We start from the raw sequence: 27,982 nt of genomic DNA, 5'->3' as shown, positions 1-27,982 counted from the left end.
GGACTAAGAGGAGCTTCCTACCCCGAGGGCTGTTAGAGAAAGCTGCATCAAAGAAAGAAAAATTAGGCCTAAAGTGGGAGCGGTCTGTGGGCTGTGGCAGGTGACTGATCAAAGAGAAAAAGCCAAAAGAAAAATCCACAAATTATATCAATAAATAACTCTGACTATGCTGGGATGAGAGAAGAGGAAGAGGAGAAACATAAGCAAAAAGGCCTGTTTCATCACAATGCTTAAGTCAGTCAGGGTAGAGGAGAATAGGTGAGGAGGGGTCAGGGTCAAGTGTGAAGTCTGGTAGCCAGTGGAGGAGGCTACGGAGCCAAGCTCCTTGGGATGAAGTGGGGAAAGAGCTAGACTCCTGTAGGGAGGCAGTGGAGTGGCGGACTGAAGGGAGGGTGGTAGGTAGGTGGCTAGCCGACCTTGTGCTCCCCCCGGACAATGTGGGAAGAGAATTCGTACCGGTCCTGGCTGTGGTAGCCGCAGATGTTACACTCGAAAGGGTCTCTGAAGCCATGGCAGCCCATGTGGATAGTGAACATGACATGGTCCAGAAAGAGGATTCGGCAGTGCTCGCACTTGAAGGCCTTCACGGGCTCACCGCTCTCGCCCACCACCCGGAGCACTTCCTTGGAGGGGCCCGGGGTGCCCCGCAGTAACCCTTCCTGCGGCTTGGGGTCCTCTTTGGCGTAGGCAGGACTGGGCCGGCCCACCACAATGGTGGGAGGTGGCTGGGGTGGGGGACCCTGAGGGAGGGATACCACCCCCCCAACACGATCTTCGTGGTTGCTCTCTGTATCTGTGGAGTCCTGGCAGCCATTGCTGGGGGATGCCCCAGGGTCGGTCAGGGGGCCTCGGGCCCGGTAGAGGAGGGGGCCTCCATCAGCCAGGTCCTCGGGTCCCTCACCTGCTTCTCGGGACCCTGGAAGCTCCAGCCGACCAGGGAGGGGCTGCATCTGGGTGTAGACAGAGCTGATGACGGGTGTGAGTTCCGAGATGCAGTTGGTAGGTGGAAGGCGGAGGGGACGCAGATGCTCTGCCCCCACAAAGGCCAGGGAACCTCCAAAGCCGGGCTCTAGGCCGTGATGTGCCACCAACTCCACATCCTTCTCGTAGCCACCCGAGTTCACATCGTAGGGGATGTCTGAGAGGCTGAAGCGCATCTGCTTTTCACCTGTGGAGGAGAGGATCTCAGCAGAGCTGGGTTTGGAGAATTCCTGAGTTTTCCCAGGATGACTTCTTTGTTTGCTTACCCTGGGGATGGCTGTAACATTATTTACCAGCCCTCATTCACTTCCCTCAAGGTCAGGACCTCTGTGGGGCGACTCCCCAACTCCAGCTATAATTGTAGGGAAGGACTGAGTTCCCAGCCCCTGCTGATCTTTAACACTTCCTTCATTGCCCTTTATAAAGCTATAGATCGAACCTCAAGGCCAAGTGGGTGGACCCCATACTCATACCTCCTCCCTCTGACTGTCAGGGCCATTGTCTCAGATCCCACAGGCGGAAGTCCTCGCTGTTCTCAAAACCTGGGAGAACCTGAGCTCCCTGACCTCCCTCCTCTTACAACCACCACAAGAGCCCTCAACACCCTCTCGAGGTACCTTCTTCCTTTTCATGCCCCTTCTGTTCTGGGGATGGATTCTGAGCACCAGAGCCTACCAGACCACTTTTTCCCTTCCATCAAATCTCCAGGCCCAGCTGGTTTGATGGCTACCAGAGCTCAGGTTTAGAGGAGCTGTGGCTTAAAGCTGATGTCTTCTCTCCAGCTGGACTCTTACCTACAAACTTCTGGGGGGTGGAGCGCTTGCGTTTGGTGAGGCTATTGGCCAGCCGATCAATGAAAGTTGGCCGCTCCGAGGATGAGTGCAGCATGGAGTCTGGCACCATCTCCAGGTCACGAATCTCGTCACCTAGAGGGAAGGAAGTGGGGACAATAGTAGCAGCTGAAGCGGAGCAGCACTGGCTCAGCAGCCTTTGCCTGGAGAGAATCAGCCAGTCGGTAGCCAAGGAAGGGCATCCCCGATACCTAGAAAACTGGGTTCCGCTCACTTCCCCTTATCTAGAGCTCATCCTAGCAACATTTCAGGTAATCGGGAGGACAATTACAGATGCATCTGACCCTCGGTTTTATACTCCCTTGTGTTCTCTCTCTCCCCTTAGACTGAGGACATAGATCAGAACGTCCCTGACCCCTGGACCTTCCTGCAGCACCTACCACAGGGCTCTGCACCAACTGGAGAGTTCCGGGACCAAGGAGGGAACCGTCCTTTCTCCAAAGACCTCATCCCTTTGTCAGGGGTGGGCAGGTGGGGGGGGGCTGGAATCATCCTTGCCCTGCAGGCCCTCTGGCTCTGCCCTCCACTCACCCCTCCCCTCCCCCCAGGCCTGCTGACAGCCCCACCTGGTTGGCCCACCAGAGCTTGGGCTTCAGTGCTGAGACTCTGTAGGTAGTTGTGGCACCGCTCTTTGTGCTCCTCCAGGGTACTCTGCTGTTTGTAGCTCCGGCCACAGTAGTTACACTTGTAGGGCTTGCCCACTGTGGGAGAGGAGACTGTGGAGGAGATGGGAGAGACGCCACATTGGTCACGCCTCCCGGTGCCCCGGGCTCTACAAGGCCCTCTGGGAGTGAATGGACCCCAGCATGAGGAGGAAGGGGTGTGGCTCGAGGGAATTCTGCTAGTCTTTCCTCCCCTACCTTCAGCGGCAAACATGGAAAGGGGCCAGTCAGTGTACAGCCCTGGGAAGAGAGAGGGGACCCGGGGCCTAAAGCTTGGGACTGCGGGGGCGTGGTGGGGGAGTAGGGCTCATGGCGGCCAAACTGCTGCTCACAGGAAGGAGGAGTCAGGGACTTGGTAGAGGATCATCCCTGGCAGACATGCTGGCCCCACCCTAGGGTCTCAGATTCTGGGGCCCAGACTGCGGTTTAACCTTTCCATGTGGCAGGCGGGTGCAAGTGCTGTTTATCAGACAAGGGGATTTTTTGCTTACGACCTATCTGCTTTGGTTTGGGGGAAATTGGTAGGCTGGGGTGACAGAAATGAGAGCCCTTAGATCTGGCAATGTGGGGAGGGGCAGTTTTCACTGACCTTTACTCCACCCCTAGCCTCGTTCTACTGCTTCTTTTTCTTTCTGTGTCTCTACACTGAGCTACCAAGAGAGCCCCAGAAAAACCATCACTGACAGAGAAATTCTGAGAAGAGAAGAAGAATAAGAGAGAGGGAAATAAAGGAGATGAGTAAAAGGAAGAGAATATCAACTTTGAGGGTCTTATAAATTTTTTAAAAATAAAGAACAAGTTAGAAGCGCCTGGGTGGCTTAGTCGGTTAAGTGCTGCCTTCAGCTTGGGTCATGATCCAGAGGTCCTGGGATCCAGACCCCTGGCAGGCTCCCTGCTTGGCAGGGGGTCTGCTTCTCCCTCTCCTTCTGCCTGCCGCTCCGCCTGCTTATGCTCATGCTCTTTCTCTCTCTCAATCTCTGTCAAATAAATAAAACCTTTAGAAAAAAAAGAAAGAACAAATTATAAAGATTTAGTTTCTGGGGTGCCTGGGTGGCTGAGTCAGAAGAGCAAGAGACTTTTTCTTTTTTTAAGATTTTATTTATTTAGGGGCGCCTGGGTGGCACAGTTGGTTAAGCATCTGCCTTCGGCTCTGGTCATGCATGATCTCAGGGTCCTGGGATGAGCCCCACGGCTGGCTCCTTGCTCAGTGTGGAGTCTGGTTCTCCCTCTCCCTCTGCTCCTCCCACAGAGCAGGGAGCCCTACAGGAGGCTGGATCCCAGGAACCCCGGATCATGACCTGAGCCGAAGGCAGATGCTTAACCGACTGAGCCACCGAGGCATCCTGAGTATGAGACTCTTGATCTCTCTCGATCTCAGGGTCTCAGAGCTACACGCTGGGTGTAGGGATTACTTAAAAAAGAAAAAATAGGGACGCCTGGATGGCTCAGTTGGTTAAGCAGCTGCCTTCGGTTCAGGTCATGATCCCAGCGTCCTGGGATCGAGTCCCACATCGGGCCCCTTGCTCGGCAGGGAGCCTGCTTCTCCCTCTGACTCTGCCTGCCTCTCTGTCTGCCTGTGCTCGCTCTCTCTCTCTCTCTCTCTCTCTCTGACAAATTAAAAAAAAAAAATATATATATATATATATTTTTTTTGTTTCTCCCAAAGAAAAGAAGTTGGGAAAACTGAGATGGATATTTCCTTTAAAAAACACTTTTTTTTTTTTTTTTTAAGATTTATTTATTTGAGAGAGAGTGAGTGGGGGAGAGGAAGAGGGGAAGCAGACTCCTCACTGAACATGAAGCCCAATGTGGGGCTCAATCTCACCCCCCTGAGATCATGACTTGAGCCAAAATCAAGAGTCAGATGCTCAACCAACTGAGACATGCAGGTGCCCCTAAAGACAACTTTTGAGAGTTAATATTTGTGAGAGGAGAGAGAAAAGTGAGAGAACAAGGTATTGTGTATCTTGTTTTACTATCTTGGAGCATCTGGGTGGCTCAGTTGGTTAGGCATCTACCTTTGGCTCGGGTCATGATCCCAGGGTCCTGGGATTAAGCCCCACATCATGCTCCTTGCTCAGCAGGGAGCATGCTTTTCCCTCCACCTGCTTCTCCCCCTGCTTATGTTCTCTCTCTCTGACAAATAAATAAAAAAATCTTATTTTATGTATATAGCTACTATTGAGCAGGGAGGCAGGAGGTGTCTCCAGGAGGCTGGTAATTACCTCCACCCTATATGTACACACCTAAACCAGGCCTTGATTCAATCTATCCATGCCATTTTGACCTTACTCTGTAAAACCTAGTCTTTGGGGGATGAGGTAAATGCCATGGTCCCTGTCCACCTAAGACTTTTGGGGAAACGGTTTAACATCTGGGAGAGGGACCCTTTTTTTTCTTATAGTGTGGGTTACATAGAAAGCATCTCATAGAGATGGAACCTAGTGGGATACCTGTATCTAATTCTATTCCTAATAATATCCTACAGAACAACATCCAAAATCTACCCTGGGGGCCTTGTTTTTGTTTCAGCAATTCTTGGGATCAAGCCATCCTTGTTCCAAACCGGTAGGGGAGGCCACCCCTTTTCTAAGGAAAAGGAGTATGATTCTGTGGCACAGAACCTTAACGAGGTCCAGGAAGGCTGCAGAATAGCTCTGTGACTAGCAATTTTTTTTTCTTTCTCCCCCAGACCTTTAGTTTTCTTGTCAGCAAAGTGAGGATAATACCATGTACCTTGGAATTGTTATGAGGATCACACAAGGAGACAAGCGAAAAGCTTTATAGATCAAAAAGCCTGCTCCAAGGTGAGAGAACCTAGAACAAGGTAGGTGGCTGGGGAAAGCCTGCTGAGGTGATTACTCTGTCCCTTGAAATCCTGGCCCAAGAGAGTTTAGGAAAAGAGAAAAGTAGCAAGGAAAGTTGCCAAGGACAGATCCTACTAATTTTTTCCCCTCTGCCCTTCCTCCTGTCTTTTCCCAGTCTTGAGCTCTTCCTTCCCACCAGCTTGACTCCTGGTCTCTTCGCAAGGCCAAGCTTAAAACTTAGTAAGATACTTCAAAAATACTGTCTGCGCAGCGATTCAGATAGATGTCGACTCCAAGAGTCTTGGCTGGGGCTATGAAAACTGGATAGTCCAGTCCCCTGGCACGGATCCAAACACTAACCTCTAGACACTCTGGCAACTTGCTCTTGCCTCTGGGAAGGGGACAACCTCTTGGGATGGGGAACAGAGGCTTTTCCTAGGCCTCCTTTCTTTCTCTGGAGTTTGGAGGCCCATGGATATTTTTAGGAACCAGTAAGAAGTAAAGGAGAAGACAAGACAGTGGTGATCCAAGACCTCTGGTATCATGGAGGAAGGTGATGATGGGTGATGGGCGTGGGACCTCGAGCACATGGAAATGTGAGGAAGGGTTTTTCTGGTGCTCAGAAGTATGGGGGGGGTGGGGTACAGATGGTTCTGGCAGTAGCATGAACTTTAAAGAACAAAGGGTGGGTGACTGTTAAGAGCCTAGAACATCACCCATGCTCCTTTTGCTCCACGTCACAGAGTGTAGCAGATGTAAAATACCTCATCAAAGAGTCCCCCAAATTTCCCATGGGGCCCAGACGAGGGGTTAGAGAGGCAGGGCCCTATCTGCTCTGTGGGTGCTCTGGCCTCCTCAGTGACAGACACCGTAACTCCCTGAACACAAGAGAAGTCACTGAGCTCTATTTCCCTGGGGTACTGAGGTCCCACTCCTCCTTTCCGACCGAACAGATCACTGACCCGAGTGTGTACGGAGGTGGCCGGTGAGCGCGTCACGCCGGCGGCAAGCATAGTTACAGAAGGGACATTTGAAAGGCTTCTCCCCGGAGTGCAGCTTGATGTGGCGCAGGAGGTTCCCCTTCTGGGTGAAGGAGGCACCACACTGGTTGCAGTGGAATGGCCTTTCACCTGCAAGAGAAGCAACAGATCACTGAGGACTGGGGGAGAGGAGTTTTGAAGGTTCAACCTCTTCTTGCACCCTCTGCCCCACCCTGCCTGAGGGCAGGTGCTCAGGAGGATTTCTGAGGGGCAGAGCTGAGGCACGCACACAAGATTCCTGTGTTCTAAAGCTCCCTCAGGAACAGTCTTACCCTGGGAAGGTGTGGAGAAGAGACTAATGGTAGGGCAAAGGGCACCAGGCCTGCAACTCTGGGCCAAAAGCCCGTGAACCCAAAACTGAGTCCTACAAGACCCACTGTGCTCCAGGAGCCTTCAAAGCCTCAGAAAGCTGAGACGAGGCTTTTGTTTTCCTTTTTTTGTTTTTGTTTATTTGTTTGTGTGTTTAAATCTCCACACCGGAGGGCCCAGATAATACCCTGGAGTCCTGTCCCTGTTGGACTCTAGGACCCTTCTGGAGGCTATGCCATTATCTCCCTCACCTCCTGAGAGAAATATCAGCTTTTCTTTATAACGAACGACAGCTGATGAAAGCGCCAGAGAAGTATGAGTGTTGAGGGAATCCAAATGGCATCGCTTCTTTTTTCCATCAGCTGGAAGGTGTGCTGGGAGAGACCCTTCCCTTTCTGAGGCTGCCCCACTGCAGACACGGTGTCCTATGCCTCTGTCTGTCCAGCCCGCATGGGAGCTCCTCTGGAGCCCCTGGCTTACTCACCCGTGTGGCTGCGCTTATGCACCATGAGCACATTGGGTCCAATACAGACCATGCCGCAGACGTCGCATTTGAGCTTGCCGTTGGGCAGCCGGATGCCCCCGGGAGAGTGAGGCTCTGGCCCACTTCCATCACAGTAGCCCAGGGGCTCTGACAACGAGTCTTCCACGATCACACTGTCATCCTTTTCTAGGAGCCGCTCATCTGGCCCCAGCAGTCTGCTTGACTCCTCATCGCTGTACATCTCCACCTTGATGGAGTTGGCTGGAGGGTGGGATGGTGTTTAGGACAGAAACAGGCAAAGGGGGGAACCTGCCCGCAAACCAGAATGGTCCTCCTGATGTCCAGCAGGCCCTCTCCCAGCCCTGAGACACACAGGCTTTAAAAGAGGCCAACACCTGAAGTCTCCCGGGTGGTGATATGGTGGTCCTGCTGGGACCTGCAATAACCTTTTCCTCCCGTCCCACTGCCAAGGCAAATAGGCTCCAAGAGAAAAAAGTTGGGGTACATGGGAGGTCTTCTGTTCCACTGGGGAGAGGAGGAGGCTAAGGGGAGTCTTCTTCTCCATTCTCTTATCGTTAAGAAAGATGTCGGGCTTGGCCCTGGGCAGGAAGCCAGCAAGTAACAGTGGCAGGAAAATGGTCTTAGGAAGACCAAAGAGATGGCAGGCTAAAGAGAGAGCAAAAATGGAGGACAGAGATGGCTCACATCATCTTCCCTCCCCATAAGATAGAACCCCTCCATTAAAATCTGGAGAGGGGGATGAAGGAGGGAGGAGCCACTGAAGAGAAAGCCTTGGCTCTAGCTCTGACCTATATTCCTGGCTATTCCAACCATTCAGAGAATGTCACAGATCTAGGGCCAGCAAGAAGAGGCAGTCATGGGGACCTATCCGGGCAGGAGAATGAGGCCCAGGAGCAGGAGGGAGTGGGTGATAAGGAGATCCCTCTCATCTCTGTTTCCTATCTAGCTCTACTTGTGACCATTCCTTGCTTCTCCAACTCCAGGATTTCTCTTTGGAGCCTTTGCCTTCATCCCAGCCAGGCCTCTTTTAATTCTACCCTAGTGTGGCAGCCACCGTTCACTCTCCTTTCAGAAGTCAGGAAGACCCTAGATGCTGAGGTCCGTACTTCTTGTAGATGTGTAGAGGCTTGAAGCAGAAAACCAGAGGGAGGCAGCAAAGGGGCAATGGCTGCCCATGGAGGGTGAGCTGAGGGCCAAACACAGACGGGCGGGGTGGGGGGCACCTAGTGCCAGGGCAGGGGCAGGGCAGTCGCACTTACCACTGAGTGAGCGGCTGGGAGAAGAGTGCTGGCTGTTGGGGGTGCTCACCGAGGGCCCCACTGGGGCCCCGAGGAACTCCTTCTCCAGAGATGAGTCCCCGCTACCTTGGAGGAGAGAACAAGAGGACAGGTGAAGCTGCGGCTGGAGCCTTTGACCATCTGTTGCCTCACCTCTTCAAAATTGTACGATGTTTCACAAACATTGATCTTGTAGCCACGTACAAGGCAGCGTTGTAAGCTCGGCACCATACCTTGTGCCCTCGTCAGCCCCGGTGCCCGGTGCAGACTTCTGCGAGCTCAATGGCTGCGTCTTGCCCACCCTACCTTTATCTAGGCCTGAGGGGAAGAACATCACTGCCTGACGTCCACAGGAAGCAGGGCTGGGGCTGGGCGGGCCAGGGTGGAGAGGAAAATGGGGGCCTCAGGAGAGAGGCAGTTCAGGACAGACGTTCTTCCCTACTGTTCCTTTCCGGAGCCCCCAACACCAGGTTCGGGATCTGCAGGAAGGGCAGCTGGAATGGTCCCTGAATCTAATGATAATAATAGTAATTATAATGACAGCCGCTAACATTTATTGAGTGCCTACTCTGTGCCAGGCATGGTTCCATTCACTTTATACGAATTCTCTCATTTCACCTTCACAACGACCCTATGAAGCAGGTGCCAATACGAACTTAATGTTGCAGATGAGAAAACTGAGGCACCAAGGAGGCTGTGCTACTTGTCTAAGGTCACAGAGCTGGTAGAGGCAGAACCTGGACAGATCAGAAACTGTAAGCACCCATGTCCTGAGCCCATCTCCACAGCCAGTGGGGAGTCACTTGTCTTTTAGCAGAGGAGCGTTGGGCCTGTTCGGCCTTCTGAAATCAGCATGAATTTGACTACTCTAGAACGCCTCCTATCTGATATGATTCCAGTCACATATTTACGGCTTGCTGTTTCCTTGACAGTAAAACAATGAGTTTATTCTCACTATGTTCATTGTTAACGTGTTGACAAACCGCTTTATAAAAATGAGTTTTAAGAGTTTCGTCTGTATCTTTAAAAAAATTAGTTAACATACGTGGAGATATGAATCAAGTCTTTTAAAAAAAAAATCCCTCCTCCCCACAATCTTCTGCACAAATTTATAGGTGAAATAAAACACATATAGGTAAACACACACATAGACACAGACACATATCACAGATGTAGATACATATAAAGAGAACATACCTACAGGGGAAAACACACCCATAGCCTTCTACATTATCTGCTAACGTGAACATGCATGGATGTGTACACACAGCCTAAATATGGAAGAGAGAAAGAGAGAGAGACACGAGCCCTAAAAGTCATCCCTAAAGTCCACCTATTAGTACTTTTCCCAATTTCCCAGCTACGCACATACTTACTTTCACAAAATAAAGATTCCATTATAAAATGGTTGGAGTCTTGGGCCTGAGGCAAGAAATCCGGAACACACCCTCCTGAGGGATCCCTCTCCAGCTTTGGTCAGTGGGAAGAAAACAACCACTCAGGACTTTGGGACCATTTCCCATTCATATCCTCTTCTAAAAGTCCCACTTCCCCCATTCTTTCCCATCAGAGCCTGAGGAAATTTGTTCACTTGCTATAGAAAATGTCTTATAGCTTGAAACTGAGTTGTCCCAGCTGGGGCCCTATAGATGAGCCATGGTTATCTAGAAAAGTTGCCCCAGTCAGAACCACACACCTGTCATGAAGTAAGCATCTCAGAGTTGAAGGTTGAGATGTGTAGACTCAGACCTAGTTTTAAAATACGTCCTTCAATTAAGTGGTAGGGTTTTCCGTAGTTAAAGGGGCTAAAAGGGTACGGTAACTTTTTGTTCCTTTTCAGACGTTAGTGCTGACTTGCCCTAAATCACTTGATATTAGTACTAGGGGAAGAACTGGGCTCTGGGCCCTGGTGCTGAGTCCCTGCCCCTAAACAATGAATGAACTTGCTAGAAATCCATTTCTAGTCCCAGCCTACTAGGCTGAGACCGCCTCTTGGAGCCGGAGGCTTGATACATGAGGAAAATATGCTTAAAGGGATATTTAGGAGCAATAAGAGGAAAACATCCTTTGTGCCTTTCGTTATTAAGGCCTGGGAACGGGAGGAAGAGCAGGTGCCTCGAGAACCACACTAGTAGTTCGAGAGGCTCTTTGATGCCATTGCCCTCCCTAGGGAAAATAGACTCAAGTCTGCTTGTATGGGGCTAATACATAAAAATGAATCTGTTTCAGGGGCCAGAAAGTCTTTATGGGGACCCAGGGATTTTGAGTTCTAACCGGAGGGTAAAGGGGCCTAGAGACAGATTTAGGAAGTTCAGCAGTTCCTCTGTCAGTCCCAGAAACCCCAGGGAGGGAACTTCAAATGCCTGGGACTCCCAAGAAATCCCAGACTGTCAGAGCCAAGAATTAAGGCCACTCTCGGGTCTCAGAGAAATTTTCTTGGTCAAAGTCATCATAGATTGGCTGAACCCCCAGAGGGTAAAGCCAAATCATGAGGTTGACATCAGAGGAACAAGGAGGTGGGTCCAGGGCAGAAAAGCAGGAGGGAGAGAGGAAACAGGGCAATGTCCCACAAGGTAAATGTGTTTCATATGCTAAAGGAGACTAGCCCTCCACTCCTGCTGCCCTTCCTCAATCCCTTCAAAGAGTGGCTGCCTCCAGGCAACAGCCATGAGGTTCAAGAACCTCCACACTTCTCTGCTCTCATCCTAACTGCTTTCCCTTTCTTGACCATGGGCTCCGGGGTGGCAGGATGCTAACCTGCTAGCAGGGAACAGTGGGTCCAGGAGCGAAGAAAGACGCCCATCCCCAGCTCTATTGTGGGGAAGAGGCTGAGGCCCCTCAGATCTCTCTTCCAGGGTGAGGCGTCCGCTGCCAAGGCTCCTCTTTACCTTGATTCTATTACCCATTCCCACCCGGGCCTGTCTCGGCATTTCATCCCGGGCAGCTCTACATCTGTCCCCAAGGCCTAATCAAGATGTCACCACAAGCTCCCACTGTCCAAGTCGCAGTCTTTGCTTAGCAACACCAAACACCCTTCCCATCCTCCGCAAGTATAGGGAGGAACGCCCCCTCCCCCGCCACACACACACACACACACACACACACACACAGCCCCCATCCTCTCCCTCTCCTCAGGCTTGGGAGTTGTTACTGAATTGGCTCCCTAGCCCCGGCAACCCCCCCTTCCCCCTCCACTAGCCACCTTCTGCCTGAACTTACATTATCCTTCCCTTGCCGGTGAGACCCTGGGGTGCGAACGCGGCCGCCGCCTTGGAAACGGCGAGGGAGTGCGGGTGGTGTGTGCATGTCTGCGTCTCGGTGGCAGGCAGGGGTGAGCCCAGCCACTCACCTTCCAGGAAGCGTGGATTCCTGGAAGTGAGGGGAACCGCCGTCATTTCGCAGGCAGCGGCACGGTGAGCAGGGGCCCACGGCTGCAGCCAGCAAGAAGAGCTCAGCCCAGGGTGTGTGTGTGTGTGCGCGTGAGAGAGAGAGAGAGAGAGAGAGAGAGAGAGTGTGTGTGTGTGTGTGTGTGTGTGTGTGTATGAGAGAGAGAGGGAGAGAGAGAGAGAGGGAGAGGGAGAGAGGGAGAGCGCAAGCGAGCGCACGCTTGGATGTGTTTGGGGAGGGGGTTGGAGAGAATGTATATGTGTGTCTGGTTGGGGGGGATGCTAGGCTACAGCATCCCTTTCCCAAGCCAGTAAGGGGTGGGGGTGGGGGGTGTGCACAGGGAGGGGGAGCCAGATGCCGTTGCCCTCGTGCCCAGCAGACAAAGAGGAACTGCACAACAAATGCCTGAGAGAGGCAAGAGTGTGTGTGTGTGAGAGAGAGAGAGATGGAAGGGCCCTCCAGGTGGGAGGGAGAAAGGGGGGCCCCCAGGGAAGGCCCAATCCTCTGCCAGCTGGGGAAGCCAAGGCCCCAGAGGTCATGGGGCCCAGGACATGGGGCAGCCTCAAGGCTCTCAAACCGGCAGAAAGCCCCTCCCCCACGAAACTCAGGCACTCAGATTCCCTCCTTTCCCTCCTCCTCCAGGAGGGAGGTCGCTTTCCAGATCTGGGGACTGACAGCCCCCTCCTTCCCAGCGGCGAGAAGACCCAGCAGTCTGGTCTCAGGCTAGTGTTGCTCTGTGTCCCTGAGGCTTTTCAGATCCCGGGCAAAATCCTGGTATAGTCTCCCCACCTCCGCAGCTCGCCTCCCTTCCAGTGCCCCTGGGGCCCAGCAGCCGACAGCCCTGGATGAATCCGCCTTCTATCAAGACAAGGCCTCTGCTCCCTTCCCTTCCAGAGGAGCTGCTCACTGACGTGCTGACCTACTTTGGAGACTAGATTTTCTGATTCCAAGAATTTGGGGGTGGGAGGGGCCGTGAAACTTTGGGCTGCCTACCCCGGGTCCCTTTCTAAGGTTCCCTTAAACATTTCAGAGTCCCAGAAAACTTGGGACAAGCACTGCTCAGTCAATTAATTGCATGAGCTGGGTTTGAGCAACTCAGTTTCCCCTGAAAGATAGGGAATGGAGGTGGGGAGAGAATCTGTGTGGTAAGTTAATGGACTCTCAAGACCCCGGGAGGGAGGGACCTGCCCATTTAGAAAGAGACAAGGGGAGAGAGGATGGATTTTCTGAACTGGGTTCTGTGAGGTGGGAAAGTCTCTTTGAAGAACAGGAGAGATACCCACTTCATTGCGTGGCCAGGTGAGGAGACAGAAGAGCTGTGATGATCTTCAAGGGCCGGAGTGTATTTTAGGAGGGGTACACACAACAGGCTTTCCCACTGCTTGCATACTGGCCCAGGAGAGATGGGTCAGCACTGGGCTCTCAGATGCCCCTCATGTGGACTGTCTCAGCCATGCCTAGCCCTGCAGGGGCTACTCTTCAGAACTAATGTTAGCCCTCCCTTGGCTTTCCCTTTTCCCATTCTCTAGGGTAGATGCTGGCATCTAGAATTCTCAAAACACAGGTGAGGGGTTTCTGGCCTCCCCCTTCATTCCAAAAACCATCCTGTGTGGAGGCTTCCCTTACCTCGGAAATGTCAATCTGCTGAAAGCAGGGACAATTTGGTTTCATGCACGTGAAGCAAACACCCTAAGAGGTTTTCCTCTAATCCACATTCTCCAGAGACAGAGCTGCTCGGGATATTTCCCCGCCACGTTCTCAGTTTCTCATTTACCTAAGTTAGGAAAGGGACTGGTATTTATCCGTCTACCCGTTCCCCAGCAATAAAACAAGGTCTGGGGGGTGGCTGTTGCTCAGTAGTGATTTTCTGAGTAGGCTTAACTGAGCGGGACAGAGAAGGACTGGCTGATTCCTCAGAAGGGCCGTGACTTTTGTTCCAATAGATCTTTTTCAGTTACATTAGTCTACTTGATCCCTGTCACTCGGACCAGCATGTAGCAGATATCAAATGCCTTTACCCATTCCAACTCCTTCCCTCCTTAAATGAGAAAGGGGTCAGAGTCAATGTCTTACCTTACATTACCCAGGTGTTCCCAATGACTCTGCTATGTGTGTCTGACCCATCTTGCTATCATCCTTTGAACATGCCCATAATTACATTGGTCCCACTTCAGGGTAAAAAAAAAAAAAAATAAGCTATAGGTCATTTCTACGGCGGTGCTTGGATCTCTGACGGGCATCCTCATCATGTCAAAGCTCAATTCTGGCTTCCCTTACCTTTTATGATCATTTCTTGCCCTGACGTTCTAATGCTCCAAAAAATGACTCCTTCCGTCTTAGAGACAAGCTCTGTTTTCAGCCCTTCTCTGCACTGTCAGAGAGAGAGCCCGATAAAGATCCTCATTTCTTTTCACCTTGTTAAACTCTGAGAAGACCCCAATTACTTTCCTATCTCTAAAAGCCATTCATACGAGCAGTGATCTCTTCTGCCTCAGTAAGAGTATCTGGCAGGTATATAAAGCCACACAGCATGGGAAAGGACCATGGGAAAGGACTGGGAGAAATAAGAGTTGGGCTCTATATCTTTCTTTCAAAAGCTCTATGTTGTTGGCCCACTGGCTGAATTCAGCCCATAGACAAGTTTGGCTTGCTCCTTGGAACATTTTTGAAAATATTGAGTCCTTAGTCTAAAATGGAGACACTTCACATAAAATCTGGATTCCTGACTTCTCTTGAAAAATTGCAAGTTTTGGCCACACTGGATACACATTCTGGCACAACTGTGACTGGTGCACAACGAGGAGCTTTTGCTTCTTGAAGTAGGATATGTGTTCTCTCTGACAGTCCCCCGAATTCCCTCTCCTCGTTCGCTCATTTACATACCCACCTGGCCCCTACAGGCCTTGGAGGTTTGAAACCCCAAGGTTGCCCCACTCTCCACCTGGCTGGGACAGAGTATCGTGTTGGGCTGGTGACCTCAGAGTATAGGAGAAGGACCTACATCTTCCTTCTATCTCTTTGCTTTAGATCATTCCTCTCAAACTATGCCTCACAGTCCCCACTTGTATTTCCCTCCTGTTCCGTTCCCCTTCCCTTATCCCCCAAGAAGTCTGGGAAGAGAATCTCTATTTAGGGAATATAAAATGACCAAAATAGACTCATGCTACCAAGCACTACCAAGCGTGACTGGCAGCTCTGTGACCGGGGCACCTGAGGTCCTGTGCTAGGCTGGTTGGACTCCGCTCTGCTCCACAGGCGAGCGGCTGCTCCCAGCCCCTTACAAACACAGTGCACAAGAGGGCATACCAGACATATAGGAGCGGCCATTGCAGTCTTCTATGTCCATCTTAGAGTCTGCTGAAAGAGAAAATAGCTGTGATTAGAAGCCAGATCTGGGAAGGGAGGAGGTTTCTCTCTAACATTCTGGAATTAGCAAGTTTGCTCCAACCCTAGCCTAAAGAACAAAAACCTCCTACTTGGTCCTGATGAGAAAGACAGCGTACGCCGACTTACAAACTCCAACCTACAACTTCTGCAGGCTTCCCCAGCCTCTGGAGTGGAAACACTGTCTTACTCCAGAGTGGTCCCAGTTGCGGTGTTTGGAGAGTAGACCCTCCTCCTGTAGGTGGAGCTGACGCTGTGGGAAAGGAGACAGGTTATAGCCCAGCTTCTGGAGGCAAAAAACCCAGCCCCACAGAAGCTCTATACCTTAAGAACAGGGTAGTAACAAGGGGAAGAAGCTGGATTCTGTCTCAAGGGATTCTTTTTTGGGGTGTGTAGGGGAGGGAGGGGGACAGGAAAGTAGAAGATGGAGAGCAGCCCACCTCAGGTTCAGCGAGGAGTCCTCCACTGAAGGTCTAATAAATTAAAACTTTAAGTGGCTTTTCCCCACCTTCTTGTCAATTACTTCACTATGTTTATTTATTTTTTTTAAAGGGGGAAGACTGAATTTAAAATGCAGGTTAGTCTATTTAAGAGAAGCGAGCAGTAATTGGCAGTAGAGTATTAAACAATTCAAGAACTGAGAACAATTAAAAGTGATAATTTGTTCCAATGAATTATCTCCTTAGGAGCCTGTGGGAGGAGGAAAAAAAAAATCTCTTTGGTGGAAATTTACATACCTCCAAAATTGATTTCACCAGTCATCTAATAAAAAATAAATAGTCCAGGGCAGATTTGGGGGCATAAGAGTGGGGCAAGGGAACAGCCTGAGCTGCCATCAGGATTCCTGGTCTCTTCAAAGATCTCTCTCAGGCAGATGGATGAAAATCTTTGGCTTGTAATACTATACTGTTAGAGGCAAGGGTGGAGGATTCTGGGGGATGCACAGGGGAAAAGTATCTATTATCCTCTTGCCCCTCTCCCCCAGGTCATTTGGGTGCTGAGAGACATCATACTCTTCTGAAAAGTCTCAAGAGAAAACCCGAAATATGGGGTTTCCTTCGCTTCACAAAGCAGCTGTGTCTTAGGTCTCATTAGAGAATCCTAGTCTCACCCCGGGAAGCCCGGGTGTGGAAGAAAAAATTAACTAAGTTTATTTTCAGCTCTTCTTTTCTTCACATCCTCCCTGGGATGTACTGAGCTTTGGGATCAGACTGCTAGAGCAAGCCACAATAATGAGTAGTTCCGTGAAGGTTCCCTTAGGGGTAATGATTAGAAGACCCCAAATCCATAGTGATTAGCAAACCCATACCCTCTGGAACTAGCCATAGAACTTGTGGTGGGCAGAGATTCAAAGAATGAGGAAGGGCGGTCTGGTACTCATGGGGCCCCTTTCATTTCCGAATCATTAGCTCCATAATTGCCCTTTGGGATTTTTCGAAACTGCAAAGCTAAGATGCCACATGTGACTTCCCTTCCTTCCTCCCCATGCTCCATGCAGGAGAAGCAAGAATGAGCAAGATTGCCTCCATTTTCTCTTGGAGAAACTGAGGCTCTGAGAGGTTAAGTGACTTGTCTCCGGGCTCATGGCGAGACTGGAAGAAGAACACAGGTTTCCCACTGCTCTGAGCTGTGCTCTTCCCATTAAACCATCTTGCTTCCTTTCAAAAGTCATGGATCTTCTTGCTTTTCGCTGCTTCTAACATCAATTAAGGCATCTCTTTCTTTGGTGTGACCCCCACGGGAGTGGGGTCTGTTACTTAAAAAGAAGAACAAGTTGAGCAGGCTCTAAGGGGAGAAATATGCTAATGTAATATAATGTGTGTGATATGTGTGTGTGTGTGTGTGTGTGTGTGTGTGTGTGTGTCAGAGAGAGAGAACACAAACGAACCAGGGGCTAGATAAGCACTAGGTAGGCAAAACAGTTGAAGCAGAGCATTCAGCGAGCACTGGCTCAGGAAGTGCATCTCATTCTTGGACACCTGCCCAAATGGTCCCAAAACAATTTCCAGAAGGGTCTGAAGGAGTTGTTTTCTGAGTTGGACTTTGTTCCTAGCAGTAAACTGAGCTCTTCTGCTTCTTAATTGCTCTTAACAGGTGCTCCATGACACATCTTGGGCAAAATCAGTGTTTGGCTGCCTCTAGCAGGTCCTCATGCCAAGTTGGTAACCCTGGAAGTGAGAGCGGACGGAGATTCTACTGTTCCCAATCCTGGTATTCTGAGAGCCAGGAGCAAATCGGTAGACGTACTTCACTGTTCAAGTCTCCAGGCAGCACATCCCTCCCAACCTTCCCACTCCCCGCCCCTCAAAGTACCTCCTCCCCTGCCTGGCCAGGCAGGCAGATCTTAGTGTCTCCTTAGAGGAACTGGGTCAAATTAGGCACTGCCAATTGGAGACATACCGCGGCGGGGAGGAGGTATAAAAAGAGAGAAGTTAGTTACACAAGACAGGTTTGGCTCAAAGATCTTGGAAAGAAATCGGCTTTATAGCAACCTAGGCATCATTCAGTGACGGAGGTAGGCACATATGTACTGTAAATTCAGTTCAGCGAGCTGAATACAAAGCAACTAGAAATAGCTAGTTTCCCAATTCAAAAGGAAGTGTCTCTGTGAGGAGGGAGGAAAGGTTGGTCATTGTAACCTCTGGAGACAAAGATTTTCTTCCCTGTTCTTTTGAATCCATTTGGCACTGTAACAAGAGTCCTCAAAAAAAAAAAAAAAAAAAAAAAAAAAAGAATCCTCTACGGCCCTGACTTTCTCCCATCAGCACAATATTGCGTCTGAACAGGAAAGGGCAGGAATGGACATTCCCTCTAGACAGATGATTTCCCACCACACTTCCTGACAAGCAACGTGTCACAAACAATCCAAGGTCTGACTTCTAAGGGCAGGTCACGCATCAGCTACCCCCGCCCCCAACTTCCTATCTCCACAAAAATATCCCTATCGCTTTCACTATTAGGTGACAAAAATGTCAGAAAGTCAAGTTCTCTCTATGTAGTGGCTCTGAACGCCTGAAATAAGATGGACATCACAAGTATTTAAGGCTCTTCAAATCCTCTAAAGAATCCTGTTTGATCCAGGGACACTCCACAATTGGAATTTAAAATACACTCCATGTGGTCTAGTGGGTAGAAAGGTAGCAAGGAAGATCTTGTTGGGAAAGAGAGTGGAAGTGGAGAGAGCGGCAAGGATCTGTGCCATCCTTTTGGTTATTGTTCTCGAACTACAGCAGGGAGAAGCAGACATCTTTTCTCTAGTCTCCCTTAGGACCTGGGACCTGAAGTGGAGTGCAGTGATTATTAACAAGACAGAACTTTTCTACCTGCCTGGGAGTCAGCAGTTCAGGTACTACAAGTAAACCAAACCCACAGCATCATCCTCTCTTGTCTCTACCTTTGTGAACTGAATGAAATCAACATGAAAACGTACTGGAGTCTCTTGGCAGCCAGGGCTGTGTTTCAGAGCTCAGCATAACTGGGGAGGGGAAAGAGGTAAATGATTTGAGGGAGGAGGTGGCATGAGGCATTGTCAGCAGCCTGACTGACAACCTGCCCCTTTCCAGGAAACAGACCTTGACGTCCAGCAGCCTGCAGCTCTGAAATGATCTTTAGGGTCAACCTAGTGCCCTCTGAAGGAAACCCACCAACCTTTTCTCAGCTCATGTGTCTATCTTTACAGCAGAAAGATCTGACTCATTTTTTCACCAGGCTATAGACGTTGACCTTCTATGTATAATATAATAGTGATGAAGACAGCTCGACTTCATTATCCAAGTGCTTGGGGAGCAGGGCTAAGGGGATGAATTCTCAGGTCATCCTAGGAATGGCCAGTCTCTAAAATAAGAAGGGGTAGGAGCTGGAAACACAACACCTGGACAGTGAGAAAATATCATCTCATTGTCTCCTTTTAGATCTCAGATGGATGCATCTTTTCTCTTATCCTTTGTGCTTCCCTGTCCTCCCCATGTAGACTGTGGGAGAGAGAGAAGGCTAAGGTTTATGGGTGGAGGAGAAACAATTTTACCTCTCCCATGTCTCATCTTAGGACTTAAGGAACTAAGGAAAGGGCCAAACTAAACAGTTTAAATCACTAGGTATGATGTACATGAGATAATACTCTCTGGGTTTTTCAGATATACCCTTGAGTATCTGAGCTCTGTGTTTATAGAAAGGCCCCACAAAGTCACTGCTATTCAGCTGTATGTTTGGGCAGGGGTGAGGGAAGTAGGGCAGCAGAGTTCAATTTGAATTTTATAATAATTAGTTTTGAAGACAAAGATGTCCCCAAACAAAGTTAGCTCTATCAAGTGAGGTTTGAAATTACATGGAATTCTCAATGAACTATTCTGACTGGGGTAGGGTAGCAAAAAGGTGCAAGAGACAGAAACCATTTCCTTTGGTGGCAATCCTGACTGGAAGTCTCTAACGCATGCTATTCAAAAGGGTTCACTGTTGTTTGGACCAGAAAGATGTTTTTGGGCTCCTCCACTAACAGAGAATCTTGCCATGACAATCCAATTTAGTAAGCCTCTCTTCATGTGGAGGGCCGGGGCAGGAATGTTGTAGGACCTGGGGAATCTTGGAGCTAGAATGGAGCTGAGAGATGATCTCCAATCTCTTGTTTGTTTTTTTAAAGATTTTATTTTTACTTACTTGACACAGAGAGAGAGAGAGATCACAAGTAGGCAGAGAGGCAGGTGGGGTGGGGGGAAGCAGGTTCCCTGTTGAGCAGAGAGCCCAAAGAAGGTCGATCCCAGGACCCAGAGACCATGACCTGAGCTGAAGGCAGAGGCTTAACCCTCTGAGCCACCCAGGCACCCCATCCAATCTCTTGGTTTTTAACAGAAGAAGAAATTAAGCTGAGTCACCCATCTGGTCAGTGACAGAATTAAGACAAATAGAACCCAGGTTACCAGGCTGGTAACCAGTCTTTTTCCATTATAGTACAAAGTTAAATCTTGCCACAGTGGGAAGGTTTGGGGTCACCATGCTTACCTTCTTTCTTGGGTGTTGAACAGTTTGGGGGTCTGCATCTTAGTGACGTAAACCCTTGAACTAGAAACACAGGTTTATGGATGATAAGAGAAATAATCCTCTCCCTCCCATGTCTCTTTTTAGAGAATCTGAGCCTGAGGAAATTGCCAACCTAGATGCTCATTAGGTCTCTTTAAGGTAGAAACAGGACTCCTTGACCTAAGGATTACACCAGCATATGTATTCCAGCAGAGTCTGTAAGGTTGATGCTATTCCCATTGGTGGGGTGGGAAGGGACAGGCCATTCATATCAGCACTGTCCTTTCTTAGATGCTTTCTTCAGATAAACCTTGAAACTGTCTCCCCGTTCCCAATACAGAATCCACAATTCTTTTGAGAAGAGGAGGAAAATCAAACAGCTTAGAAATCAATCTTCTTCTGGCAGGGTCAAGAGACCAACAAAAAGAGGGAGTCCCTCTGCTTATAGCATTGTCTATACCCACAGGGCTCCACATTCTTATTTGTCCCACTAGAGTAAAAGGAGCCTAGAAATACTGGCCCAACAATAACTTATCTTAATTTTTTCCTTGGTTATTTTGTGTGTATGTTGAGGGAAGAAAGATGGCCAGTTTGGGAGAAAATAATTCCTTTGTGGATGTTAGTAGGAGGTAAAAGGTGGGATAATGTTCCTCCCATGCTGGGAAGTACAAGTTGCAGATTTAAACTAAGAGAAAATAAAGAAGAAATGTTCAGTTGCATTTTCACTGGAAAAAAGGACTTCTTTCTGAGCCAAGTCCCAAAATGTCCTCTACCCTTAACCTACTAAGAGAAGGGGGATTTCCCAGGAGCTACAATTGAACTAACTAACTGTACTTGGTGGGCAAGAAAGACATTATATTTTGTGCTTGAGACATCAGCATCTGTTGACTAGGGCAAGACATAATTCTCAACCTGCCAAACTGAGGGCAGCTCCCACCACCCTGGGACCCACCCCCAGAAACTCTGGTGAGACCTATCCTGTTTCCCAATGCAACACTATTTTCTTCTTTCAAGACTTTATTTTTATCTCATGAGCCACTCTTCTGACTATTCTCATGACCCAGGGAGTTGTCCAGATTCTCCGGCTTTAGGTGGTTGTAAGGAAGGCTGAAATCCCCCGACGCGATAAAGCAAGATTCACTGACCTACTGACAGACCCATGAGGAGATGTGGGATTCCCAGTTAGGCATTCTCACATACTCCTACCAAATAAGAAGCTACATTTTCAAAGATTGTTTGATTTGTCCTTGTCCTGATTTTATCCTCAGAATCTGAGTTATCTTAAGTGGAAATACTGTTTTTTAATGCTTCCTAAGAATATAAACATGTACCTTCACACAGGTAAAGTGCATAAGTAGCAGTAAGGGGGAAACAACAGGCCTCAACAGTCTTCTGCTTGGCCATGATGATGGAAGGCCTAGAGCTGACATGTGAGCAAGCCAGGAACTTTTGCAGCTCATGACTGACGCTTTGAGGGCTCAGGAGGGGTAGACTAGGACACAGGTGGAGCTATGAAACATGTCAGTGGGGGATCTGTAAGAGCCACAATAGTAGACAGTTTTGTTTATGGGAGGAGGGACTGAAGTGAAAGAAGGTGTACAAAACTCGACACATTTCGGTTGATAATGCATCAGATCTTCCTGGAAGCAGAGTTAGTAAATTCTTACCTTGGAGAAAGAAATGGGGTACCTTATTTCCTGAACATCTCATATCTAAAGGTCTGTGTTCCATTAAACTCCCAACTGTCTCCAGGCAGGACCAATTACTATATATATATATATATATATATATATATATATATATTTTTTTTTTTTTTAAAGCATAGACATCAAACAGAAATTTCCAAAGTTGAGGATCTACAACTCTAGCAGACAAGGGCTAAGAAAATAACTGGGGATGGGGCTGTGTGAGGAGGTACATGGAGGCTTCTTTTAGCATATAACCACTTCCCAAGTCTGTGTCTCCCTAGAGTTGTCAGTCCCAGGGCTTCCTCGGTTACAGTTCTTTCTTAGGACTCATATGCAGTGAATCTCTCCCTTCCCAGGAAGGAACCTGCTTCTCAGGTTCCATAGACTTTTCACCCTACATGGTACCCTCGACAGCACTTTCCACTTCCACTCTAAGTTTCCTCTCTACCACGTTTCCATTGCCTCCCAGATCTCCTCACCTAGGCCTATGTCCTTCTCTCTAACCTTCTCGACAAAACCCCGAGTCCCTCGCATTTTTGCCCAGGTACCCCTCTGCTTCTTTCTCCACTCTTTCTCTGTTCTACCCCAGCCATACTTCACCGAGGTGCCTCACGCACCCAGCTCCTGGCTGTCCTCCGTCCTCTGCTTTGGCCCATCTCCCGCCTTTTTAGGACCCCTTGACTTTCCAGTTACCTTCCCCTAAACCTTAAGCCTCGCGCCAACCTCCCCCAGCACCCGGGCCAGCTTCCTCCCCTTGAGCCACAGCCCAGGAAGCTATACCCTCTTCCCGCCAGCCCCCCGCCCCAGTCTCCCCTCGCTTCTCGCCCAAGCCCCTCAGGCCCCGCCCCCGGCGACAGAGACCCCGCCCCCAGCGCGTCGCCCAAGCCCCGCCCCTTACTCACCTGAGGCAGCTCCGCGCGCGCGCAGGCTAGGGCGGGTGTGGGAGAGGGGACTGTATTGGGGAAGAGGGGGGCGGGGCCGCAGGGGTCCCCCACTCTGGCCCGGGCGGCCCAGTGCGGGGGGAGTGGGGTCACTAAGGCGGCGGCAACCGGGCCGGACCCGGGACCCGGGCGCTCAGCGGCGGCGGCGGGTCCATCTCCATCAGCGGCTTCACCTGAGAAGGGACCGGCCCCCCCCCACCAACCCCCCCCATCACAGCCGTCCCCCCTCCCCCGAACAACTTCCGGTCCCACTACTAGGCGACAGGCGGCGTGGCCGAACACCGAGCGTCCCTAAGCCGGGGAGACTGCTGGGGAAAAGGGAGAAGAGCTAGGGGAGAGTAGCCGAGCACCGAAAGATTCAAGTCGGAGAGGCGCGGTCATGCCCCTTCATCTGCATCTAATTTGCCAATTGGGCGCACATTGGACACCCCCCTCGTGCCCTGACATATCTGCCCCTAGTGCCAAATTTTGCGCCGCCCCTACTAAGAGAATACTGTTTTTAACCTCAGCATTCTTTGTCTTTCCTTCCAAGTGTAGGAATGGGGAAGGGCGGGGAGGAGCTTAATAATGTCAATTTTTAAAAACTCTCTTGGAGGTATTCTGAGGTCAGTCACCTAAGCAACGCTACAGATGCCGGCTGACCGCAGAGAAGGAAGTCCCACTTCTTGACGTCCCTGCACCAGCTTCCCTTCCCTCCTCCTCCCCACCTTGTTTTGGATTATCTCACTACACATCCGAGTACCAGCGCACCTCCCTCCTGCAACATGCTGACGCTCCAGCCTCAAGAAGTCCCAAGTCATAATCATTTCTTCAGTTGTGGACTTAAAACACTTTATTGATGTATTTAGAAAAGTGGAACTATAAAGGGGTAGGATTTCACCAGGATTGCCTCCCTGGCAACCCAGAAAGTGGAAAGTATAAAGTTTAAAGTAGAAAGTTGCATATACACTTTTCTCACATGTATCCACATTCTCTGAAAACTCCCAAAAAGAGGAGTAGAATAAAGTGGTGGTATACATTAGCAGTGGAGGTTGGGTAGGAAGAGTGCTTGTTTACAGAATTCCCCCCCCTTCTAGCCCCAACAGCTCTCAACAAGGGGCACAACAGGAGTTATGTAACATAGTGTCAAAGGAGAGCTGATGCCTGCTTGGAAATGTGCAATGCATGTTATCTATGTGAGGTTTAGGAAGGCATAGTACAAGGTGGTGATCCAAGAAGTGATGATGAAAGGAAAGGTTTTTCTGTGGTAATGAGGGAAAAGGATGGTTACGGAAGGGGTTGAGAAAATGATTCTGGGAGTAGGTAATTCCACTTCACCTTTTCATGGGGAGACACGGACGTGGACATGGTGCCAGGCATTACTGAGCACACCTCGCAGGTTCCAGATTGGGGCCACCGAGTCTGGTTGCACATTGTAGCTATCATCTACAGCCTTACAAACAATGTTCAATTCCTTTTTCCCAGCTGGCACAGGCGCTTGCAGCTGCCATAACCTCCAGGCCCAGGCCTTCCGGGGACGCTGTTCCTCTCCATCCAGCTCAGCCACTTGCCAGGTTAGGCCCCCATCCAGAGACACATCCACCCTGACTATAGCCCTCCCACCACCACTCCATGCATAGCCCTTGATAGTCACCTCCCCTGATTGCACGGTCTCCCCATCCTTGGGCTCTGTGATGGCTGACTGGACAGGAAGTTCCTGAATAGATGGAGCTGAGTCAAAATCTACTGTGTCCCAGTCCACAGACGGAGAGAAGCCTTTGTAATCCCGCCGCTGCCAGTGACTGTAACTTTCCTCTCGTTCCACGCTCACTTTGCCCAGCCATTTGACATGGCGGGCACCCACCACACCAGGAACCACCACCCGCACAGGGAAGCCATGGTCACGAGGCAGGGGTTGCCCATTCATCTCATATGCCAGCAGGACCTCAGCTTCAGGGTCCATGGCCCGAGCCAGAGGGATGGATGCTCCGTACGCAGTCCCTGTGGGGTCTGAGTCCAGTCCCTCAAAGCAGACGTGGGCCTCAGTTTCATGGAGTTGGTGACCAGCCTTGGCTAACACATCACAGAGGCGTGCCCCAGCCCAGCGTGCAGTGCTAATGGCCCCTGCATTCCACTCCAGACCTTTTACTTCTTTGAACTGAGTCATCTCAGAGCGTCGGTTTCCAGCGCACTGAAGAGTGACTGTGACCTCGTGCTTGGGGAACTGGTACAAGTCATCCAGGGATAGGGACAGCGACTGACACCCAGGTGGCCCTACTACATGCAGGCGATAGGTTTCTGGTTCCAGGTTAGGTACAGGCAGATGGTTCCGGGTGAAGAAGATAGGGTTAGGTGTGATATAGTTTTCTGTCAGCAGTTCAGGGGGGGGCTCTGCATTAAAGGGGCGTTGGCTATTGACCTTCAGGGCTGGGTGACGTACAGGATCATCAGCGTAAGGGTCAGAGGTCTTCAAGGTGGAGGGTGCTTTGTCTTCAGGGCTCAGCTCCCCAACTTTGTACTGAGCCAGTATCTCACGCACGTGGGCCTGGTCATGAACAGCATAGAGGGCCCAGAAAGGCTCTAAAGGACCACCTGCTGCTAGCATCAGCTTTGATGGCCCCCCTGGGTGTAGATCCACAAATTCTGTAACATCAAACACCTCACAGCCCAGAGTTACCCAGATCCTAGTCTCAAGGCTGCTGTGAGATTTTACTTCCTCTCTGGTATATATGCGTGGTGACTTCTCAGCAGCCTGCAGGCAGGGCAGGGGTAAGCCACAAAGAAACATAAATAGTAAGAAGGAATCACTCTGGCTCACCTTGACCCAACCCATAAAGTCATGGCCACTGTGAAACAGAGGTAGCAGACTCCATCTTTAGTCTTCAGGAAGACAGTATCACCATGGGCTCTGTGTTAATAGACTGGGTTGTCTGTGGAGCTTACTAGGGCCCCTCTGCTTTGACAGTGAAGTCCCTCCCTTCCCCACTTACCCTGCACCGGTGGTCATGATAGGCCAACACTGCACCGAGGCCTAGCAGAGTCCCCATGACTCTCCATCCCCTAGTGCTGGAGTTAGCACCAGAGAAGTCAAGGCTGGGGCACTGGGGCTGAAGTGAATCATTTGTAGAGCAGGCCCGAATGCAGAGCCTTGAGGGGACTGATTGGAGCCTGGAAAAGAGAGAGGTCTTCTTAGTAGCACAGTTCAGATCATATAGGAGAGAAAGTGAAAACCTGGGGTTTATCAGGTTGGCCATTGGTTCCTTCAGTTGGGACTATTGTTCATCTACGGATGGGTGGGGCACATGCGTGAGTTATGGCTTTCCCTACCACCTTATCTGGTAGATTAAACATCATAAAGATACTGGTAGTGACAGATAAGGGCCAGGAGGCAAGTTCTAGGATCGGTTGGCCTACCTGCAGGCCTGTCGGAGACATGGGATCACAGCCCTGTGCAGCAGCATTGTGGCAGACCTGTGGGAAAAAGATTCCAGGATCAAGAAGGGGATGATATTAGGGCAACTTGAGGAAATGGGTGGAAGGAAGACAGAAGGTAAGCAAGGAACTCCCTGGGCAAATAAGGATACTTTATCATGGTAATGAAGCCAAAGGATGGAAGTGTGTGTGTGTGTGTGTGTGTGTGTGTCCAAATTGGCCCTTAGAGAAAACCTAAAGGACTTCAGAGAGACTGTGGAGACAGGCTGGAAGGGAAGGGGCCAGAGAGAGGGGGGCTGGTCTTCTAGAATCACTTATCTCCTATCTCCCATCCTCCATTCTCTACTTTGTCCACTACAGGGAACAGTGATCCGGGCCAAGGGCCTAAAGGACAGAAGCCAAAATATCTACAGTCCAGTTTGCTGGTTTATTATTTCCAAAGTCAGCAGAGGACAACTGAGGGGCAGATTAACTTAGATAGGGACAAAAAGGTGAAAAAGGTAGTGGTAGCCTAATGAGATGAACGAGCTCAGATTCTGGAGTGGAACTGTTTGTGAAACCAGACCTGCTGTTAACCAGCCCCATTGCCTGGGCAAGATACCAAGCCTCTCAAAACTGTTGTCTTTGTCTGTGGAATGAGAGGTATCTAGCAGAGTAGCTGTGAGGAGCAAACAGGTAATAACGTTGTCTTTGAAGACCTTTCAGTCCCCTCCTTTCCTCTACCAACCTTAGGGAAAAAGAAAATAGAATCCAGCTGGGAACTGAACCCCAGCCCAGGGTCCCCACCCTTGCCCTGTCTAGGTCATGCCTGTGAACTCAGCAAACTGGGAAGTTAAGGGCCAGGGTGTCAGGGGATGGGCTAGAGAAGTAATTTTTCCACTCTGCCCTGTAGCAGTTCCTTCCTCAGAGCACTGAATAGATCGCAGACTCCAGGAATGCCAAAATAGGGAAGAGTGAGAGAAGCCCCAATTGCTGGCGAAATGCTAAAGAAGGGGGCAGACAGGGAAACTGCAAGGGTGACAGGAGCAGGAACAGAGTCTGCATTTTACCCCGGGGCCATGGGATCCTCCCTTTCCCTCCCACCTGCCCTCGATGCCAGCAGCCCACTTAGAATAACCAGGCTGGAGTGGTGCAAGTAGGGCTGTCTTACAGGTGAACTCGGTCAGCTCAGTGTCCCAGGTTTGGGAGAAGCAACCTTCTGCTCTAAAACAGATGCCACACCCCTTGTCCGGGTGGTGGCCCCTCACTCCCCAGGGGCACTTTAGGTAGAGTAAGATATATCCAGCTCTAAAGCACAAGCACCCAGTTCCATGCCACTGCCCAGCTGCTGGCACAAGTGTCTCGTAGCAACAACCGCGCCCCTAGGAGCAGCTGGACAGCGGGAGCGGAGGCTGTATCGGCAGTTTTTGTTCAAACCCACGGTCCTTGGAGCATTCCCGGGTCCCAGCACCCCGGCCATCGCCTGCGTTCCAGGCCTTCCTCCACCTCCTCCCTCTCTCAGCTCCCAACCACCTTACCGGGTTCGGAGTCCTCTCGGTCCGCTTGGCGGCTGCTTTACCCGCCTGGCTCCAGACGACTGGGGGCAAAGGGGCGGGGCCAGCACCATGACGTTGGCCCGGAGTGAAGGACCACTTTCGCCTCTCAGCTCGTCCCCTAGCCATTGGCTGGCCGCGGGCCGCCTCCCAGCTGTTGTGCCCGCCTCCTGGAGGCTGAGGCAGGCGAGGCG

General features: G+C 50.4%; 2 protein-coding genes across 15 annotated transcripts; both read right to left on the bottom strand.

Moving 5' to 3' along the window:
• Window positions 1-117: 117 nt before the first annotated feature.
• IKZF4 (IKAROS family zinc finger 4) lies at window positions 118-23,122 on the bottom strand. Of its 14 annotated transcripts, XM_032874419.1 has the most exons (11): window positions 15,333-17,049; window positions 15,126-15,176; window positions 13,898-13,987; window positions 13,446-13,593; window positions 9,809-9,902; window positions 8,415-8,519; window positions 7,135-7,395; window positions 6,264-6,431; window positions 2,399-2,548; window positions 1,776-1,907; window positions 118-1,168 (listed from the first exon to the last, which is right to left on the bottom strand). In XM_032874419.1, the coding sequence occupies exons 4-11, from the start codon at window positions 13,488-13,490 to the stop codon at window positions 408-410; spliced, it is 1,716 nt and encodes a 571-aa protein (XP_032730310.1). In that variant the 5' UTR covers window positions 13,491-13,593; window positions 13,898-13,987; window positions 15,126-15,176; window positions 15,333-17,049; the 3' UTR covers window positions 118-407. The 14 variants fall into 14 exon arrangements, with proteins under 14 accessions (XP_032730310.1, XP_032730312.1, XP_032730314.1 ...); XM_032874421.1 differs by lacking the exons at window positions 9,809-9,902; window positions 13,446-13,593; window positions 13,898-13,987; window positions 15,333-17,049 and adding exons at window positions 21,548-21,749; window positions 22,807-23,122 and having other exon boundaries at window positions 15,126-15,173; XM_032874423.1 differs by lacking the exons at window positions 13,446-13,593; window positions 13,898-13,987; window positions 15,333-17,049 and adding an exon at window positions 22,807-23,120 and having other exon boundaries at window positions 15,126-15,173.
• A 532-nt stretch (window positions 23,123-23,654) lies between these two features.
• On the bottom strand, window positions 23,655-27,980 carry SUOX (sulfite oxidase). Its single transcript, XM_032874411.1, has 4 exons — window positions 27,774-27,980; window positions 26,239-26,295; window positions 25,815-25,992; window positions 23,655-25,576 (listed from the first exon to the last, which is right to left on the bottom strand). The coding sequence occupies exons 1-4, from the start codon at window positions 27,860-27,862 to the stop codon at window positions 24,167-24,169; spliced, it is 1,734 nt and encodes a 577-aa protein (XP_032730302.1). The 5' UTR covers window positions 27,863-27,980; the 3' UTR covers window positions 23,655-24,166.
• Window positions 27,981-27,982: the final 2 nt, after the last annotated feature.

This window comes from Lontra canadensis, unplaced genomic scaffold, assembly GCF_010015895.1.
Source record: "Lontra canadensis isolate GAN:19392208 unplaced genomic scaffold, GSC_riverotter_1.0 scaffold53, whole genome shotgun sequence".
Taxonomy (NCBI): Eukaryota; Metazoa; Chordata; class Mammalia; order Carnivora; family Mustelidae; genus Lontra; species Lontra canadensis.
Note: the sequence above shows the minus strand (reverse complement) of the source record. Positions and strands in the feature narration are given on the sequence as shown.

Excerpts from the sequence above, each read along its gene's own strand:
- IKZF4 (XM_032874417.1), bottom strand. The coding sequence starts at position 11,738 with ATGCACACACCACCCGCACTCCCTCGCCGTTTCCAAGGCGGCGGCCGC. Across the intron at positions 8,520-9,808 it reads GGAATCTTTATTTTGTGAAA|GTAGCGGGGACTCATCTCTG; the intron begins GTAAGTATGTGC and ends CTCTCCTCCAAG. Across the intron at positions 1,169-1,775 it reads CACCCCCCAGAAGTTTGTAG|GTGAAAAGCAGATGCGCTTC; the intron begins GTAAGAGTCCAG and ends TCTCCTCCACAG.
- SUOX (XM_032874411.1), bottom strand. The coding sequence starts at position 27,862 with ATGGTGCTGGCCCCGCCCCTTTGCCCCCAGTCGTCTGGAGCCAGGCGG. Across the intron at positions 26,296-27,773 it reads CCGAGAGGACTCCGAACCCG|GTCTGCCACAATGCTGCTGC; the intron begins GTAAGGTGGTTG and ends TTTTTCCCACAG. Across the intron at positions 25,577-25,814 it reads ATCATGACCACCGGTGCAGG|GCTGCTGAGAAGTCACCACG; the intron begins GTAAGTGGGGAA and ends CCCTGCCTGCAG.